The 18,942-nt window shown below is 56.6% G+C and overlaps 1 protein-coding gene across 7 annotated transcripts; it reads left to right on the forward strand.

Moving 5' to 3' along the window:
* The first annotated feature begins 7 nt into the window (after window positions 1-7).
* On the forward strand, window positions 8-17,405 carry Grin2c (glutamate ionotropic receptor NMDA type subunit 2C). 7 transcript variants are annotated; one of them, XM_021635271.2, is made up of 13 exons: window positions 8-440; window positions 6,330-6,743; window positions 8,667-9,265; window positions 9,572-9,686; window positions 10,616-10,827; window positions 10,998-11,163; window positions 11,390-11,543; window positions 12,504-12,629; window positions 12,757-12,986; window positions 13,313-13,473; window positions 13,930-14,117; window positions 15,360-15,592; window positions 15,902-17,405. In XM_021635271.2, exons 2-13 carry the CDS (start codon window positions 6,345-6,347, stop codon window positions 17,030-17,032), a joined length of 3,714 nt encoding a protein of 1,237 aa, XP_021490946.1. In that variant the 5' UTR covers window positions 8-440; window positions 6,330-6,344; the 3' UTR covers window positions 17,033-17,405. The 7 variants fall into 7 exon arrangements, with proteins under 7 accessions (XP_021490946.1, XP_060242409.1, XP_060242404.1 ...); XM_060386426.1 differs by having other exon boundaries at window positions 374-440; window positions 6,234-6,743; XM_060386421.1 differs by lacking the exon at window positions 8-440 and adding an exon at window positions 867-985 and having other exon boundaries at window positions 1,464-6,743.
* The last annotated feature ends 1,537 nt before the right edge of the window (window positions 17,406-18,942 follow it).

The following is an 18,942-nucleotide window of genomic DNA, read 5'->3' on the forward strand; positions in this document are numbered from 1 at the left end:
GTTTGGCTTCCTTCGCCTCTGAGTGCTGGGTCTGGGGACAGGTTTCCAGAGCAGGAGAGAGGAGAGGGGACCAGCTAAGAGCACAGGCTGGCTGGGAGGGGCCTGGAGGGGCCAGAAGCGCGCCGGTGGCCGGCTGGGGCAAGCCAGGGCGGGGCGGAGGCGACCGGCGGTGGCGAGCTCCAGCACAGTCGGCTGGTGAGCCCCGAGAGCGAGAGCGGGAGGTGCGCCTTTGCGAAGCCCAGGACCCAGCCCTGCCGCGGGGCGCGGGGCGGGAGCGGGGGCGGGCGGCATCCAGGCCGCGCCACCCGCACTGGTCCCGCCGCACCCGGCTCCGGTGCCCGCCGAGCTAGCAGCTAGCGTGCCAGCTCGCGGGGGGCTGGTGCCCGGGACGCGGGAGACTGTCGTGTGCTCTGGGCGCGGGTGCAGCGCCCCTTCCCTGGGTGAGTGTCGGCTGGGGGCTGGCGGGGAGGGGGGCGCCAACTTCGTGGGCAACTTAAGGGGTCCCAGCGCCGCGCGGGCAAGGACAGTGGAGACAGACGCGGGACAGTCCGGTCAGGTCTGGAGTCAGGGACCCGAAGGGACAGCTACGCTCGGGAGCTGGACCGCTGTTGTGGACCTGGGCGCAGGGAGACGGACTAGCCGCGGGCGCGAGGGGAGGACTCGGGCGGAGAGCCCAAGGCGTTTGTCCCTAGGTCGCGGAGCCTCCTTTCCTTCGCCTGGCGCGGTGGCCCGGCCAGCCTGGGCACAGTCCCCGGACGCGGGAGACTGGGTTGCCCGGTCCAACTGTTGCAGGTAGAGGCCGGCTGCTGGGGCAAAGAAGCCGGTAGGGGCCCGGACCTGGGGCCGAGGCTGGGTTCGGCAGAGCGCAGGGAGCTGGAAAGCACACAGAGCTCGGAGAGCAAGAAGGGGGCTGTGGCAACTGGCGAGCTGGTCCCTGCTGGGCACCTGCTGCGCGCACCTGCCTCTCGCGGACCCCCTCACTGGGGTGAGTCCCCCAACCTCCGCCCCCCACTCTCTCCCTTCCACAGTAGCTCCTAACGCTCCATCCCCTGACCTCTGAGAATCAGTGGGTTTCCGGGGTAACAGCTTTCCCCAAGCGCCGAACCCCACGCCGTTTCCTCCCGGCTCTCAGGGCTCCAAAAGGAGAGGGGGCAGAAAGGGCCCCGGGAGAGCCGGCGTCCCCGCGCCCTGGGCCCTGGAAGCACGAGTTGGCAGCTGTGGTCTCCTGGGGCTTCAACTAGGACCGCCGACGGCTGGGAGGAGAAGCCTGCTTCTCCGGCTGTGGAAGGCGTTTTGTGCTTGGCCTAGACAGGCAGGGGGAGGATTGCCAAAGGCAAAGGCACCTAGCAGTCTGCAAATCTCCCAAGGGCTCAATTGGCGACCCTTCAAAGGCCCTGCGGGGCGAGCGGCAGGGATCCCCGCTGGGTCGGACGCTGACCCCATTTGCTCACTCTGTTTCCTAGCCCTCCCTTCCCGGTGGGACATCTGGAATAGCACACTCTCAGTCTTCAGATGGTGGCCAGTCCTGGCCCTGTCAGCAACCCCGCACCCCCAGTCATGAGAAAATTTGAGGAGGAGGAAAAAAAAGACAAAAACCCGTATTTGGGAAAGATGTCATCCCACTGACTTTCTGGAGCAGATCCAGTCCCTGCCTCTGAGCGAGTTTCAAAAGTTGTTAAGAATAAAAACGTGAAAGGAGCGGTCGGCAGGAAACTGGATGCCTCGGGGTTCACTCGGGGCCCCCTGGGCTGGGTCCTGACCCGCAGGCCAGCCTGCCAGGCTAACTCTGCTATCCCTTGCCCAAGGCCTTGAGATACAGGCCTAATGTGGGGCAGTAGGCTGGGCGCAGTGGGTTTCTGGGATGGGACCGGGGCTGCAGTTGGAGGGAAGAGTTCAGGGGGCAGTGGCCAGGCTGGGGGCTCAGAGTGCGTGGTGCTCAATTTGGCCGCCAGGAGGCGTGGCGCGGGTCCCCGCGCCCGGAGTCACCGCCACTGTCGCTGCATCGCGAGTGTCCTTGAGCGGCGAGTGATGGTGGCTCTTCGGTGCTCGCGCCCCCTCCTCCCGCAGGGGCAGCCAGATGCCACGTTCCCTATGAATTATTTATCGCCGGCCTAAAAATACCCCGAACTTCACAGCCCCAGAGTAAGATTCTTGCAAGGGGAGGGGGCGGGGCACCCCGGGGGGCTGAGAGGGATCAGCCGGGAGGGGGCAGTTAGTATTGAAAGAGGCAGAACTCGGTTGTCCCCGGTGTGGACAAGATAGAGGGGGTCTCTCTGCAGGCGACTGGGGCGTTAGCGGGGCAGCGAAGGAAAGCGACACGGTAGAGAGGGTCATCGCACTGAGGGTCCTCACTGGCAGGAATCAGCAGCTTGGGTGGATAATACTAGCTTTTGGGAACACAGCTTCTGGGCATTGGGAGTGGGGGATGTCATCAGTGTCCCGGGTTAGTGAGTGTGTGTATGTTTTTGCACGGCCTTGTCAAGGAGCCTGTGTGTGACTGGGGGTTGGTACAAGCGGAAGAGGAGGTCCCTGAACATGTGGGGTTGATGGAACCTTTCAGGGGGTGCAGAGTATTCAATCTCTTCCCTGTACTTGGGGGCCAGGTGTTCAGCAAACACTACTTTAAAGATCCATTGGCAGAGAGATCGTCATCAGAAATGCACAAAGATCCAGCAATGGTGAGGGGGTCTGAGGACGGCCCGCTCGGAGCTCCACACCCTGAAGGGAAAGAGCAGCGGGACTCAAACCCTGCCTTTTTCCTGGGGGTCCAGAGATGATGGATCAAGATTAGCAGCAGAAGCCTAGAGAAGAGGGACTTAGGTTGGGCTCTGAGACAATAGCATTTTGTTAGGAAGAGGTTTCTCTGCCCTGAGCAACAGCAGGAAGCAAGGCCAGGAGATGAAGACAGTGACCCACTAGCAGGGGTGAGTATCCAAGGAGGAGAAGACAGTGGGGTTGGGGTAGCTTGTTGGACACTGGTAGTTCAACAAGAGAGAAGATCCCCTGCTTGACACTTGTCACAGGGAGCAAGTTGTAGCGGTTAGGAGGGCAGGAAGCAGATGGGGAGGAGAGGTTGGGGCCAGGGACATGAAATGGACGTATGCCATCTTGTGAGGAGATGCCCTGTCACACTGCTTTGTGAGCTCAGGGACTTGCTGGCTTTCAACTCTTACAACCTGCCTCAGCCTCCCCTTCCTCTTCACCCTTAACCCAGCAGTGTATTTTCACAGTGGGAGAAAGCCGGCAAGGAGCAGCCTCCCTTCCGGGTCGGGAGAGAACCTGGCCCTTCCCCCAGGCTCACATCATCCGAAGGAAATAAAACAGGAGCCACATGAACGGTTTTAAAGTGTCTGGCACCAACACGAATAGAAGAGAAAAGAGCCAGGTGTGATGGGCACGTACCTTTGATCTCAGCACCTGGGACACAGAGGCAGGCAGGTTTCTGTGAGTTCTGGTCTGCATAGTGAATTCTAGGCCAGCAGGGGCTGCGTACTGAAACCCTACTTCAAAAGAAATAAATAGTTAAATGAAATGGAAAAAGCAGCAGATGAAATTTTAATGCTATAGTTTGTTTGTTTATTAGATAGGGTTACTCTGTGTAGCCCTGGCTGTCCTGGAACTCACTCCATAGACCAGGCTGGCCTCAAACTCTCTAGAGATCTGCCTGCTGGGAATTAAAGACGTGCACCACCATGCCTGGCTTAATAGTATAGTTTAATTCGACATATGCAAAATATTATTTTGACAAGTAGTGAATGTAGAAATATTAATGAGAAGAGGGGGCAAGGTGGCTCAGCGGATAACGAGTTTTCCACATAAACACGAGGACCGGTTTGGATTCCCAGAGCTCACGTAAATGCTGGACGGGCTCTGTAGCTTGCCTGTAATTCTAGTGCTCTGGGTTCGAAAGAAATACTCTATGTTGGTGAAGAAGGTGGGGAGGAAGCCAGGCAGACTTCCGCTGCACGTGTACACACATACACATCTGAATACACACCACACACATACACACACACACACCACGTGAAAAAAGTAAAAAAAAAAAAAAAAGGATATTATTGAGGTAGCTTACATACCGTTTTACATACTTTTCACACCACCTCACTTTACTGAACATACCTCACTTTACCGAGAAGCATTTCAGACCTTGTGTGCTTGGGGCTAGTGCATTGGTCAGCACAGGTGGAGAGAGCCCATCACCAGCAGGCAGAAGTTGGGGACGCTTGCCTAAAGGAACTGGATAAGCACGCAGGCCTTCAGAGAGGCAGCGAGCAGGACAGTGAGTGGCCTTCACTGTCATGCTTGGAAATTATATAGTCCAAATCACATGGCATGGTGTGATTTGCAATCTCATTCCAGACTCAATTATGTCTCTGAGCTGCCGTTCGTAGACACAGGGAGCTCTCAATCCACGGCACTCCTCCCTCTGCCACCGAGCCTCGCTTCTTAGCCTGAACTCCTACTGCCTGGCACGTTAGCTTAAAGCCCTGACCTGTTACATTTCATCTCACTGTCAACGACGAAAACATTGTCAGCTGTTATCAGCTCCTTGTACCTGTGTGAACAAGTGCTGGATCCTGAGGTGGGGAGGGAAGTAGGGATGCCAGGGTCTGATGGAAAAAGAAGTGAGGCCGAAGGAGCTTGCAGCAGCCTGGTGGTTCTGCAGCATTGACCCAAAGTTCCTGGGGAACAGGGACCATGTCTCCCTTGTGTTAATGTCTTAGCATCCAGCAACTCATTCCCAGAAGGGGATCTGCACACGTGTGTACTGGAAAGTTTTCTTTTGTGGTCTCCTTCAGAGCTGCCTTGTCAGCAAAGACAAGAGGTTTCTGTCACACCCCCTGAGGATCCCTGAATTTCCTTGCCCTGTTTCCTTAGAGAGAGCTGGAGACTCCTGAGGGAAGCCTTTGTGGGGTGTCCCATAAGAAATTAGACTTGGAGCTAAAGGAAGAGATGTAGTGGTCTGCAGAGCGGAGGAAAGAAAGGTCTGGAAGAAACCAGGGATGCCCTTGTGAGTTCCTAAGCCCCAGCAAAAGTCTGCAAATCTCCTGCCTGGGGGCTGGAACAGCAGGCCCACTTGGATGCTTCGACCCTCCCTGGTTAGTTTTGTTAGGAGTGGGAGGAAGCTGGAAAGAGTGGTCATGAACTGCATCTGCAGGCATCCAAGAGTCATGTTTCTCTTACCTGCTTAGCTCTTGGTCTTGATCCAGGATGAATCTGTGTAGCAGACACACTCAGGCCCTTAGGTTAGGTGTAAAAAAAATTCTATACACCAGCAATGGTATATAAAATAGTGTGTGTAAGTCAGACACCTCAGGGCTTCGGGTGCCCTGAACCCAAGCGAGCTGGCCTTGACCACCCTGCTTTAGAGGGTTGTCTAAATGAGCTCGCTGAGGGGAAGGTGGTAATGCCATCCAAGCTCTGAAGGAGGAGGATCTGCCAGGCAGAGCCACGCAGCAGAAGCTCAGGGGCTGTCTGTGGTAAGCAGGCTAGGCTGAGCACTAAGTACGCACTCTGATGAGGGATAGATACGAAATTCAGTTCAGCTGTAGAGTAGACTGGGCCATGGGTGCGCTAAGGGATCACCAACCTTTCTTCACCTGGCAAAGGGGCTGTTGCCTACAGGGTAAAATTCGCTCATGGCAGTGAATAGCTGAATCTTTCATTTTGGAAGTTCAGAAAGGCTCAGAGCCTTCTCAGAGATCACATGGCTGAGCTAGAGAGATGGTTCAGGGGCTACAGAACCTAGTTTCATTCCCAGCACCCTCACCAGGCAGCTCACGACCACCTTTAACTACAGGAATCTGACGCCCTCCTTCCAGACTCCACAGCTACCCACACAGGTGCACAGACCCATACACAAACACACATCTTTATATGATTTTGAAATAATTTTTATTTGTTTGTCTTAAAGATCACACAGTTGGTAAATGACACATCTAATTTGAACTCAGCTCTGTCCACCTCTGCTCCATCCTCTTGAAAAACACACTAACATTTCAGTGTCTTTGATAGGGCAGAACCTAGAGAACTGGGTTTGAGGATCATGACATTTCTTAGTACTCATAGATAAGGGTAACAAGCCTTGTCTTGGCTTCTGTTCTCCCCAGTTCTTGCCTCTCCAAGGTGCTCTGGGGATGTTCAGCTAACCTTTCTCTTTCTCTGTGTCTGTCTGTCTGTCTGTCTGCCTGCCTGCCTGTGTCTGTGGGTCTCTGCTTCTCCTGTGGAGGAAGGTTCTCTTTTCTCTGTCCTCTGGCTGTGTGTTCTCTGGCCCTTACCTTCTGTTTGTCCATCTGCCTCTCTCTGTGCCTGCCCTGATTTCTCTCCAGGACCATCCAGTGGACATGGGTGGGGCCCTGGGGCCCGCCCTGCTGCTCACTTCACTCCTTGGTGCCTGGGCAGGGCTGGGTGCAGGGCAGGGAGAAAAGGCAGTGACGGTGGCAGTGGTGTTTGGCAGCTCCGGGCCACTGCAGGCCCAGGCCCGGACTCGTCTCACCTCTCAGAACTTCCTGGACCTGCCTCTGGAGATCCAGCCACTCACAGTTGGGGTCAACAACACCAACCCCAGCAGCATCCTCACCGAAATCTGCGGGATTCTGGGTGCTGCCCGGGTCCACGGCATCGTCTTTGAGGACAACGTGGACACCGAGGCTGTGGCCCAGCTACTGGACTTCGTCTCCTCACAGACCCACGTGCCTATCCTGAGCATCAGCGGAGGCTCTGCCGTGGTCCTCACCCCCAAGGTGCCTGTCCCTTCCTCCCCGAGCCCAGAGCTAGGCTGCAGCTAGGGTCCAGGGCTGAGTTTGGACTAGGGAACAGCTTAAGTCATTGGAAGCTGGGCCTGGGTGGGACTGAAGATGTGATGAGGGAAGGGGGAGAGACTGTGGGAAGGATATTTCTGGTTCCAGTGCATCAGTGCTCTGAATCGCTGTCACACTTTTGCCTGGATGAGGTGGGAGATAGCCTACCAGCAGTGGTGCCCAGGCTACCCCCTCTGCTTCTCCAGCTCTCACTGGCAGGCCTCAGACCCTTTGGACACTGAGCGTTCATCTGTAGGGGATGGCACCACAAGGCCAGGTCACTGCTCCAGGCAAGGCAAAGACAGACCAAGCTTGTCACCCTTGGTCTTCTGGGAAGAAAGTTTCCAGCACAGATTCATATGTAATTCCAAGTGACAGAGGCATTTTGAAGGCAAGATGGATGCCCCCAGGGAAGGAGCCTCACAGGGCCTGTTTGGATAGGGTGTTGGCCAGATATGACTTTTTAACAAGTGATGTTTGCTCTGAGACAAACATCAGACAAAATTCCCCCTTTGCTCTGAGGCTAAGGGGGAATTGGGAGGGGCATAGGGATGTGCTGGGAGCTTTGGATGATAGAGAGAAGCCTGGGGAAGGAGTGGGACTCACCACTTGGGAAGCGGTTAGCTTTACTGGAAAAAGCAGTCAGGGGAAAAGGTGAGGAAGAGCACTGGTTTGATTTGCTTCTATTTCACTGCTAATTCACCACAGAGAAGTCTGAGGCTCCTCACCTACTTTCTGTCCACCGTGGCCTGTACCCCCTCCCCATGCTCACCCTTGCCCTACTGTGGTGAACTGAAGCAAAAGTCCAGACAGCTTATTACCTACCCCGCCCGTAAATATCTCAGTGTGTACCTCCAGCAGACGAAAGCCTAAAAAAACAAAGCCGCTATACATCATCACATCTAAAACAAATAACAAAGCTCCCTTGGCCTGCTCAGATATCTGGCCAGGGTCATCTCCCCACCACCTCATAAATGTCATACGTGTTTGTTTTTTTAGTCTGTTTGCTTGGATCAAGAGCCAAATGAGGTGGTGGCTACGGCTGCAAAGTCTCCATCTTTGCGCTTTCTCTCTTTGAGATAGGGTGTCAGTCTCTAGCCTGGGCTACAGTCTGGAACTTACTGTGTAGACCAGGTTGGTCCTGAACTTGTGGCGACGACCCTCCTGCTTCTGCCTCCCAAGTGCTGTGGGTAGAGGCATGTAACCACCTTGCTTCTTTGGTTCTCCTAGTTGAAATGAGTCTACCGAAGAAACGGGGGTTGGGACCTATAGTTTCTCTTTTTAAAAAAATCAGATTTGATTGATGACAGTGAGAGGCATCTTGGGAGCAGCTGTAGTGGCCCCAAGGAGACCTTGGAAGGAATCTGCACACTGAGGTTGAAAGCGCTTGCGGGCTTTGAGGGGTTGTGAAGGAGGCGCTTTCTCACTGGGAAGCTCTGGGAAGGATGGTGCTTTCCTCAGCTCCCAGCACTTTGATTCTTATGGTGCTTGCAGAGGGCAAGTTGGTCTGGGCCGTGCTTCTCAAATTCGCGGGCTCAGGGGAATCTCGGAAGAGCTTCTTCATAGGCAGATACCAGGGGTCACCCCGAAATCCTACTGGATGCAGTAGGTGTCGGGTACGTTTCTAATAGGTTCACTGATGGTGTTGATGTTTCTGGTCCGTGGTCCAGCAGGGTCAGGTCGGGGGCCGGAAATTTCGTTCGTAAAATTCCCCAGGTGTCTCCAACTGGGCCCAGAGCAGGGGGCTCTCGGGACACGGAGCCCCTTCCTACTCTGTGCTTTCGGGAACATGGAAAGGTGGGGGCAGAGGCTCAGGGCGAGGCTCGTTCCGCCCGGCTCCCCACTTAGGCCCCGCCCCGCCCCCAGGAGCCAGGCTCCGCCTTCCTGCAGCTGGGCGTGTCCCTGGAGCAGCAGCTGCAGGTGCTCTTCAAGGTGCTGGAGGAATACGACTGGAGCGCCTTCGCCGTCATCACCAGCCTGCACCCGGGCCACGCGCTCTTCCTCGAGGGCGTGCGCGCCGTCGCCGACGCCAGCTACCTGAGCTGGCAGCTGCTGGACGTGCTCACGCTGGAGCTGGGCCCGGGCGGGACGCGAGCGCGCACTCAGCGCCTGCTGCGCCAGGTCGACGCGCCGGTGCTGGTGGCCTACTGCTCCCGCGAGGAGGCTGAGGTGCTGTTCGCTGAGGCTGCGCAGGCCGGCCTGGTGGGACCCGGTCACGTGTGGCTGGTGCCTAACCTGGCGCTGGGTAGCACCGACGCGCCCCCTGCCGCCTTCCCGGTGGGCCTCATCAGCGTGGTCACCGAGAGCTGGCGCCTCAGCTTACGCCAGAAGGTCCGTGACGGTGTGGCCATTCTGGCCCTCGGTGCCCACAGCTACCGACGCCAGTACGGCACCCTGCCAGCCCCGGCTGGAGATTGCCGAAGTCACCCTGGACCCGTCAGCCCTGCCAGGAAGGCCTTCTACAGGTGAACAACTATCCAGTCATGTGGGCCACTTTCATGGGACTTGAATGGCAGTGAGCTTGGGGTCCCTGGCCTCATCTCCCTCTAGCTCTTACTAGCCTATGCCTGGGGTCAAGTTCCTTTAGATCTCTGGGTCTTAGAATTCTTACCTAAAAAAAACAGCAGGTTTTAGGGTTTTAGAGGTCAACACAGGGAGACTTTTAAAATAAGCACACAAATGCTCTTTTAACGGAGGTGGTAAGGGGTGTCCTAGACAGAGCCACATCCTGGGGTCTTGGGGCACCCTGGCATCTCTCCTTACCTCCCCAGGCACCTACTGAATGTCACCTGGGAGGGCCGAGACTTCTCCTTCAGCCCTGGTGGGTACCTGGTCCAGCCCACCATGGTTGTGATCGCCCTCAACCGGCACCGCCTCTGGGAGATGGTGAGAAGGGGGTGAGCCCAGGGGCCCTCTGTTTCCTGTTATTTCCCCGTGGCTGAGCAGAGGCCGTCTGTCCATACCTCAGCTGTGCCACCTCCTCCGCCCTACCCAAGGAAAGTGCACCCTGCTTTCCTTGCACAACAGAACTTAAGCATTTCTGTCACGCAGTCCTGGCCCACATATTAAACAAGTAGAATAAGGAAAGCTCTGTGCTTAAGCACAGACGTACGCAAAACAGCATGGGGCCAGGGGAAGGTCACTCACGCCTGCAATCCTAGTACTCAAGCAGGCAGAGGCGGGATTGCCTCAAATCCAAACCAGCTTGATCTGTTTGAGCTACATAGCCAGTTACAAGCCAGCAAGAACCTGTTTTGCCCCCTAACAAGAACCAAACAACAACCCCACGCAGCAAGTGAGCAGAAAGGAAGACAAGAATCAGTTCTGCTTTCGAAGGAGGAAGCTAGAGATGGGATGGGATGTTGGGTCGGACTCTGGAGGACTAAGAGCTTAGTGGGAAGGGGTGCTAACCTTATCTAGACAAAAGACTGTTAAATGATGCGGCAGATAGTTGGGGGATGAAAAAATGGGGAGATGTTGGATATGAATGTTGGTGAGGTCATGGGGAAGTGAGCCTGGTGAGACAGTCCGAGCTTTAGGAAGCTGTTTTGGTCCAGCAGCAATGTGGTGACTTTGGAGATCATGGGACCCAGGGCCTGGAGGAGGATGTGGGGAGCCTGCCCTGTGTCCATGTTCAGCCCTTGGCCTGTTTTCCTGTCTTCCAAATGCCTTTGCCGCAAGCCTCCCTAATCTCTCTGCCTTGGGTGCCTGTAGGGTGCTTGCTCTTGGCAGATGGTCCCCAGAAGCCCTGTCTAGACAGCAGGGGGTGGGTAGCGGTGCTGCAGGATCTGGCTGAGGCTGCTTGTCCTCTGCAGGTGGGGCGCTGGGATCATGGAGTCCTCTACATGAAGTATCCAGTCTGGCCTCGCTACAGCACTTCTCTGCAGCCTGTGGTAGACAGCCGGCACCTGACGGTGGCCACACTGGAAGAACGGCCCTTTGTCATCGTGGAGAGTCCTGACCCTGGCACAGGTGGCTGTGTGCCCAACACTGTGCCCTGCCGTCGACAGAGCAACCACACCTTCAGGTCTGGTGTGAGCTGGGTGTTGCCATGGGAGGGGCAGCTACTGTGTGTGTGTGTGTGTGTGTGCATGTGCGCGTGCGTGATGCTTGGTTGGGGGGCTCATGGGGGGCTGGGAGGGGCAGCTGGGGTTGGGCCCTGTGATGGGCTCTGACTCGTGGCGGTGGCTGCTGCAGCAGTGGGGATGCAGCCCCCTACACCAAGCTCTGCTGCAAGGGCTTCTGCATCGACATCCTCAAAAGGCTGGCCAAGGTGGTCAAGTTCTCCTACGACCTGTACCTGGTGACCAACGGCAAGCACGGCAAGAGGGTACGAGGAGTGTGGAACGGCATGATCGGGGAGGTAGGTCCACCCCAGGTTCAGCTGGCCACCCTGTCTGCGTGCCGCCAGACTTCCTGCTTCCCTCGGCCACGGGGTTGTGCAACTAGGCTGTCAGCTCTGCAGGGATGAGGTCCTGGGACCCAGCTCTGAGGACCCACGGGTGGGTGCTGGGCGCACTCCCTGGATGAGGACTCGGGAGAGTGCTGAAGTTCTTGGGGGACCTTTTGGATGCCCTCTTGCCCCCTAGGTATACTACAAGCGGGCAGATATGGCCATCGGCTCCCTCACCATCAATGAGGAGCGCTCTGAGATTATAGACTTCTCTGTGCCTTTTGTGGAGACCGGCATTAGTGTGATGGTGGCTAGAAGCAATGGAACTGTCTCTCCCTCAGCTTTTCTGGGTGAGGTTTGGGTGGTCAGTGAAGGCTCTGGGCACCATGGTCCAGGGGTGGGGGTGGAGGGTATGAGCAGAATGGTGTCCCTCAAAGCCAAGTGTATTATCTGCGGGAGTCTTAGAGGGTGGTGGGAGGTAAGTGAAGAGGAAACGGAAGGAGTGATGCTATCGTTAGTGGGTTCTGAGTGAGGTCAGGTGAGAAGAATCCAATGGACGGGCTGATGGAGGCACCGGGAAGGATGTGAAGAGAGACTGGCTACCAGCTGTGGTGCGGGTTAGGTCATGGACCAAGGATGAAGCATGTGGGGAGCATGAGAGAGATGCTGATGTGTTTTTTGTTTGTTTTGTGTTTTTACTCATTAGGAACCCTGTATTTGGGGGGTCAGCCCCATTATGGCTGGCCTCCAGCCAGCATACAACTATGTTCCTTCCCTTTCCAGAGTGCCCAGTGGGAGGTCAGGTGGGGCTTGCAGCATGAAGGGGTTCAGAGAGCTGTGAGGACAGGTGGAAGGCTGGAGAGGGGCTGAGAGCTAGTGTCAGTGTGAGACTCCAGCCCTGCCCCTTTGTGCTGAGTGGCTTAAAAAAATCAGAGCCAAGAGTGGTGGCACTTGCCTTTGATCCCAGTATTTTGGGATCAAAGCATGTGAGTTCAAGGCCAGCCTGGTCTACACAGTGATAGTGAGTTCCAGGCCAGGCAGGAACACACACACACACACACACACACACACACACACACACAGTGGAGTGATGTGAGGTCTCAGAGCAGAAGAGGGGAGGAAGCATTGGACACCGCACACTGTTCTTCCTTGGGCTCTTTGGGGGTTCTGCTCCTCTGAGGATGAGGGGCCTTTGGCCCCATCTACAGGGCTGCCAGGCCCCTCCTTTGCACACGTCTCCAGCTGTGGCTGCTTAGCACTGTTGGAATGGGGTGGGGCCCAGGTCTCTGAGTCACTGCCTTGGTCCCCAGAACCCTACAGCCCTGCCGTGTGGGTGATGATGTTTGTCATGTGCCTCACGGTGGTCGCCATCACTGTCTTCATGTTCGAGTACTTCAGCCCTGTCAGCTACAACCAGAACCTCACCAAGGGCAAGAGTAAGCTGTTACCCGGGCCTGGGTGGAGTACATGGTGGAATGGCCAGTGAGGAGGTTCCCACAAGGAACCTCTGAGCGCTTTCACAGTGGGTCAGGAAAACCCCAACACCCACCCTCTCACCCCCAGAATCCGGCGGCCCATCCTTTACCATTGGCAAGTCCGTGTGGTTGCTGTGGGCACTGGTCTTCAACAACTCTGTCCCCATCGAGAACCCCCGGGGTACCACCAGCAAGATCATGGTCTTGGTGTGGGCGTTCTTTGCTGTCATCTTCCTTGCCAGCTACACGGCTAATCTGGCGGCCTTCATGATCCAGGAGCAGTACATCGACACTGTGTCGGGCCTTAGTGACAAGAAGGTTCCTGGGCCACAGCCAGGTGGAGGGTGGGGACACACCAAGGATGGGGATAGACCTTGGAAGGGCAGACCCAGAACAAACAGAGTCTGGGGAATTTGAACTAGGGCTGCAGTGGGAAGTATCTGGGGGTCTGGGGAGAGGGACTGCACAGGTCCACAGTCTGAGTGGCCTTGGCTAAGCCTCCACCTGTTCCGGGCTTCCAAGGTTCCATGTGTAAAAGACAGGAGAAGCCTGTCTAAGGCTGTGCAAGTCAGACTTGGGGCTGGGGTTTTGATACCCGGGAGGCTAGAGGAAGAGGGTGGGAGTGGCTTGCTCTTTGCCTGTAGTTTCAGCGGCCTCAAGATCAATACCCACCCTTCCGTTTCGGCACGGTGCCCAACGGCAGCACAGAGAGGAACATTCGTAGCAACTACCGTGACATGCACACCCACATGGTCAAGTTCAACCAGCGCTCGGTGGAGGACGCTCTCACAAGCCTGAAGATGGGGTGGGTCCCCAGCCCTGCGCCCTCTTCTGTCTCTGGCGCCATGTCTCCCCAGGAGGCACTCTTAGGCAGCCCTTCTTTAGAGTCCGAAGGTGGGGACAGTGGAGCTGGCATGTCATGTGGGACTCCTGGGGAGGGATGGGAAGTTCTTAAGGCAGAGTGGAGCTGAAAGTGAAAACGGGTATTTACCCCGTGACCCAGAAATGCGGGTGAAGTGTTGAGGCAATGCTACAAAGTTTGCACACTCTTAAGGGTGAAAGGGGAGGAGCAGCTGGGCTGTATATTCTGGGGCAGAGAGTCCCCTATCCTCGCTGAGGAGTGAGGAAGGGGTTCTTTGCAAGGGCACCTCCCCATGGTGGCTGCAGGCTCCTGTACTCAGACCCCTGTCCAGGCCCTGGGTTTGCTGCCTCCCTCTCACCTGTATGGGTCCTTGGCCCTGAGGCCTCAGCCTGTCTCTAGGAAGCTGGATGCCTTCATCTATGATGCTGCTGTTCTCAACTACATGGCGGGCAAGGACGAAGGCTGCAAGCTGGTCACCATTGGGTCTGGCAAAGTCTTTGCCACCACTGGCTATGGCATTGCCATGCAGAAAGACTCCCACTGGAAGCGGGCCATAGACCTGGCACTCCTGCAGTTCCTGGGAGACGGTGAGTGCCATCACTTTAGGGGCCAGGGTGGATCGAAGAGCCTGTGCTTTTCAGTATCCCTGCCACCATTTCTGTGTGCACCGAGCTGCACAGGGAAAGGCCTCTGGGGGTGAGGTGGAAGCAGTTTGGGGGATAAGTATGAAGGAAAACTGATGAGACCTCAGAAGGGGTGACTTGCAAGAGGGAGCGAGGACCAGAGCTGGGGGTTCCCTAAAGGGCAAGGTAGGCAAGAAACACCCAAGTTGCCTGATGGGGGTTCTGAGTGGCTGAGCACCACCCCGAAGAACCTTCTCATGGTCTCTCCTAGATGAGGGCCAGACACCTGCCTACCCCAAGTTGGAGGCAGGCTAGCCTTGGCAGCAGGGCTCACTGGCTGGAATGGCCAGCCCAGCCTGCACTAAACTCAGAGAAAGCTCTCAGTCTGCAGGATTTCCATCCTTAGCCACAAGTTGTCTGAGCTGCGTGAGCACCTTAACTCTAGCACTCTGGGGACCAAGACACAGAGTTCATGAGTTGGAGGCCTGTGCTACAAATCAAGAGTTTGTCTCAAAATAAAACGTAACACTCCCATGCCTTGGGGCTGCGGGGTGGCTCGGTAGCTAAGAGCACACTCTGCTCTTGCAGAGAGCCTGAGTTTGGTTCCTTACACCCACATCAGGTAACTCACAACTGACTGTAACTCCAGCTCCAGGGGGACTGGACACCTCTGGCCTTCATGAGCATCTGCACCTTAAATCCAAAACTCTGTTCACACCATAAATTGCCCAGAAGAATGAGAGCACAGAAGAGTGCTTGCGCTCTCCCAGGGGCCCAGCTCGGGCTTGGCATGTCAGCCGTAAAGAGTAGAGGAGGGTGCATGAATGAGCGAGTGCGTGACAAAATTTAACCAACTGACAAGCCTTTACTGCCAGGTGTGGTGGTGCCAGCCTGTAATCCCAGCACTTGGGAGGTAGAGGCAGGAAGCTCATTCTTGCCTACTGTCAGGTTCAAGGCCAACCCTACCTCAAATAACTATGAAAACAAGACTTTACTGAGCATATGGGAGTGGGCAGGTAAAGGGCATTAAGGCTGACACAAATTCTGCACCTTTGCTCTGCTGTTTCTCCTTGCTTACTGGCTGCCCCTGTCCTGCCTCTGCTCCCCGCTAGGAAACGAGGATGTGGAACCATCCTCTAGCCAGGCTTCGGGGGAGTGTGGGTAGGGTTTGTCAACCACTTGAGTCTTGTATGTACTCTCTGTCAGGGGAGACGCAGAAGCTGGAGACTGTGTGGCTCTCGGGGATCTGCCAGAATGAGAAAAATGAGGTGATGAGCAGCAAGCTGGACATCGACAACATGGCCGGGGTCTTCTACATGCTGCTGGTGGCCATGGGGCTGGCCCTGCTCGTCTTTGCCTGGGAGCACCTGGTCTACTGGAAACTTCGCCACTCGGTGCCCAGCTCATCCCAGCTGGACTTCCTGCTGGCTTTCAGCAGGGTAGGTGCCTGCCTCCTCCCGCACAGGTCTCGGTGTCAGGCACTGCAACGGCTGCCTGCGGACCGTTTACCCATGGAGAACTGAGATACTGGGAAGGAGTGTGCTTTGAGTCCTCCCTGCCGTTTGCTAGAACGCGTCGTTAGAAAGATACCAGATCCCTTACAGAACGGCACAAGTTGCCTGACACACGAGGAGCGCACAGTTGGGGCTTTAAAAAGCTGTTGCTTGGAACAAGGCCTGGCACAGCGGTGGCTGGTCCCTGCGAAGGTGCCTCGGCTCACGGCCTTTCTCCCCTTTGTGTCTTAATAGGGCATCTACAGCTGCTTCAACGGGGTGCAGAGCCTCCCCAGCCCCGCGCGGTCGCCCAGCCCGGACCTGACAGCAGACTCAGCCCAGGCAAATGTGCTGAAGATGCTGCAGGCGGCTCGAGACATGGTGAGCACGGCAGACGTGAGCAGCTCCCTAGACCGCGCCACTCGCACCATCGAGAACTGGGGCAGCAACCGCCGCGCACCCGCTCCCACCAGCGCAGGCCCGCGGTCGTCCACCCCGGGGCCTCCGGGACAACCGAATCCCAGCTGCTGGGGGCCTCCCGGTGGGGGCCGCACCCCGCTAGTGCGCAGGGTCCCGCAGCCCCCGGGTCGCCCCGCGCTGTGCGGGCCGCCTCTGCCCGACGTCTCTCGAGCATCCTGCAGGCACACTTGGGATGCGCGGTGGCCGGTGAGTGTCGGGCACCCGGGGCGGCACCTCTCAGCCTCAGAGCGGCGCGCGCTCCCGGAGCGCCCCCTGTTGTCCGCGCACTGCCACTACAGCTCCTTCCCTCGAGCGGAGAGGTCCGGGCGCCCCTTCCTCCCGCTCTTCCCGGAGCCCCCGGAGCCTGACGAACGGCCACTGCTCGGGCCAGAACAGCTGGCTCAGCGGGAGGCTCTGCTGCGCGCGGCCTGGGCGCGGGGCCCGCGTCCTCGCCATGCTTCCCTGCCCAGCTCGGTGGCAGAAGCCTTCACTCGATCCAGTCTGCTGCCTGCGAGGTGCACCGGTCACGCCTGCGCCTGCCCATGCCCCCAGAGCCGGCCATCCTGCAGGCACTTGGTTCAGTCACAGTCAATGCGGCTGCCGTCCTACCGGGAGGCTTGTGTGGAGCGAGTACCAGCAGGGGTGGCCACCTGGCAGCCCAGACAGCTCGTCTGTATGCACGCCCACAGCCACCTGCCATTCTGTTGGGGGACTGTCTGCCGTCACCCTCTACCCTGTGCCAGCCGCAGCCCCTGGCTCGTTGGAGCCTGGGATCCTCCGTCACACAGAGGCAGGACCCTGGGGCTAGGCACGGGCTACAGGGACAGTGGGGTGCCGGGAGAGGTCTGCAGGGAAGCCTGTGGGACACAAGGGTTTTCAAGATCCCGCACCTGGAGGCGGATCTCCAGCCTGGAATCAGAAGTGTGAGGTCCTGGCTGCTCTGGCTCCTGCTGGACTGGATTCTGTGGCTGGCCTTGGCCAGGTTTGGGAGGCAGGCAAGCTTGGGCTCCTCTGACTTCTGCTTTGAAATCCTGGCCATGGGACCCCCGTGAAGATGACGTCTTCCGTGGCAGGCTTAGCAGGCTTAGGGCCTGGTGTGGACACCGGGATCTTGCTCATCATAAGAAGTCTTGCAGTCACAGGGAGTAGAAAACGGGTGAGCCAGTTCCTAGTTGTGGTTGCTGTGGCCTTGGGGACACGGAAATTGGAAATGGGGCTGAGATGGGGCCATCCCACTTCTTGCTCCAATAGGTTGGAATCTTTTCATTGGAGCACTGGGACATTAAAGCAACATTTTACAGCCCACTTGGTCCTGGCTCCTCATTCTGCATCCTGGAGGATGCGCAGGACAGTCTGGGGTGTATTCTGGGGTGGGGCATGTGGACAGCTCTGTCTGAGAAGGTCCAAGGGTGTCCAAGAAGAAGGTGAGAGTAGGTGAGGCTGGCAAAGGGCTCTGGGCTGTAGAAGCCATTTGGTATTCGGGGCCAGTTTCCAGGTATTCTTTGACAAATGTGCTCAGTATGGGGGCTCTGGGAGTGATGAATTGAGTTCACCACTCAAGTCTTCTTGAAAAGGGAGGCTCCTGCTGGTGACAGTGGTTGTCTGGACAGGCTAGGAGATTCCCCTGGGAGCCTGACGGTGTCACAGTGGTAAAGGCTGCAGAAGGTCTGTTTGGGGAGTCTGCTCTGGGGCACTGGTCCATGGTCTCTGTAAGCTGGGCACAGGTGATGTCCTAGGTAGGGATGGCCCAGCCTCACTGTGCCAAAACTTCTGGGATGATCTGCCCATCCGTCCAGCTCCCCACACTCTCTCAGGTTCTCAGCTGACTACATTTCACTGTCACGTAACACTGGCTCTGGGGACCTCTGTAAAGATGGCATTTGCAGTCTTTCCAAATTTCCCATCAGCAATTACATCTGTTCTCCAACCACGACTCTGTGAAGTGAGCAAGTATTGGCCACCATTCCAAACAGGGTAAGCATAATGTATCCAGTCACTCTTTCACGTACCACTAAGGCTGTAAGGCTGGGGTCCTCCTGTCCTCTACAGGTTGGATGAGGTGGAGGTTGGCAGATATGTCATGTGACAGGGAGGTGAAGCTGTTGCTGTTGGTGGTGGTGGTAGGAGAGTGATGGATACGGTGGCCTTAGAGCCAACTCAGTGTCCTGTGCTATACTGCTTATGCTGACTCTTCAGCATAAGCTTGGGTAGGAGCCACGGGAACTAAGCCCTTCTAGTTTTGTTTTAGGGAAAATGGCAAGATCAGATACGTTTCCATTTATGGCCAAAGCCCAGTCATCCTAAGAATGGGTGGCCCCATCTCTCATGGTCATGTTCACTTGCTGCCTTTTGGCTGTTCACAAGATGGAACCAGGCAACAGCAACAGGTCAAGATCCAGAGTCTAGGTGGGTACTGACGACAGTGCTCTCTCTGGAAGGGAGCCTGGCATTAGACCTAGACACAGCAGTGACAGGGTTAACTGACAGCCACCAGCTTCTGCACCTGAGTCCTGGCTTTCCCACCCTCCCGAGCCAGGGTCTGTGTGCAGCTGTGGGAGGAGGTTGCAGCAGGTAAAACTGGGAGGCGGTGGGAGGTCTAGGCTGCTCCGCTTGCTGCCCAAGATCATTAATAACCAAGAACTGGAAAGATAATTAAGAGTCAGACGTGGAACTGAGCCTGCTGTTGGCTCCCTGGCTCAGGTGCCAGCAGCCTGTTTTTTTTCTAGGAATGTATGAAGGGGCAAGAGGCACAAGAACAGATGTCTTAGCTTCCTGGTCATGGTGGAAGTGCCTTGGCTCCCTCGTACCTCTAAGAGGTAGAAAGTCTGACTGGGGAT

Source organism: Meriones unguiculatus, chromosome 7, assembly GCF_030254825.1.
Source record: "Meriones unguiculatus strain TT.TT164.6M chromosome 7, Bangor_MerUng_6.1, whole genome shotgun sequence".
Taxonomy (NCBI): domain Eukaryota; kingdom Metazoa; phylum Chordata; class Mammalia; order Rodentia; family Muridae; genus Meriones; species Meriones unguiculatus.

What these genes read in the sequence shown, in the direction of transcription:
- Grin2c (XM_021635271.2), top strand. Translation starts at nt 6,345, where the DNA reads ATGGGTGGGGCCCTGGGGCCCGCCCTGCTGCTCACTTCACTCCTTGGT. An exon ending in CCTGCAGTTCCTGGGAGACG is followed by an intron (nt 14,118 to 15,359) that starts GTGAGTGCCATC and finishes ACTCTCTGTCAG; the next exon opens with GGGAGACGCAGAAGCTGGAG. An exon ending in TCCTGCTGGCTTTCAGCAGG is followed by an intron (nt 15,593 to 15,901) that starts GTAGGTGCCTGC and finishes GTGTCTTAATAG; the next exon opens with GGCATCTACAGCTGCTTCAA.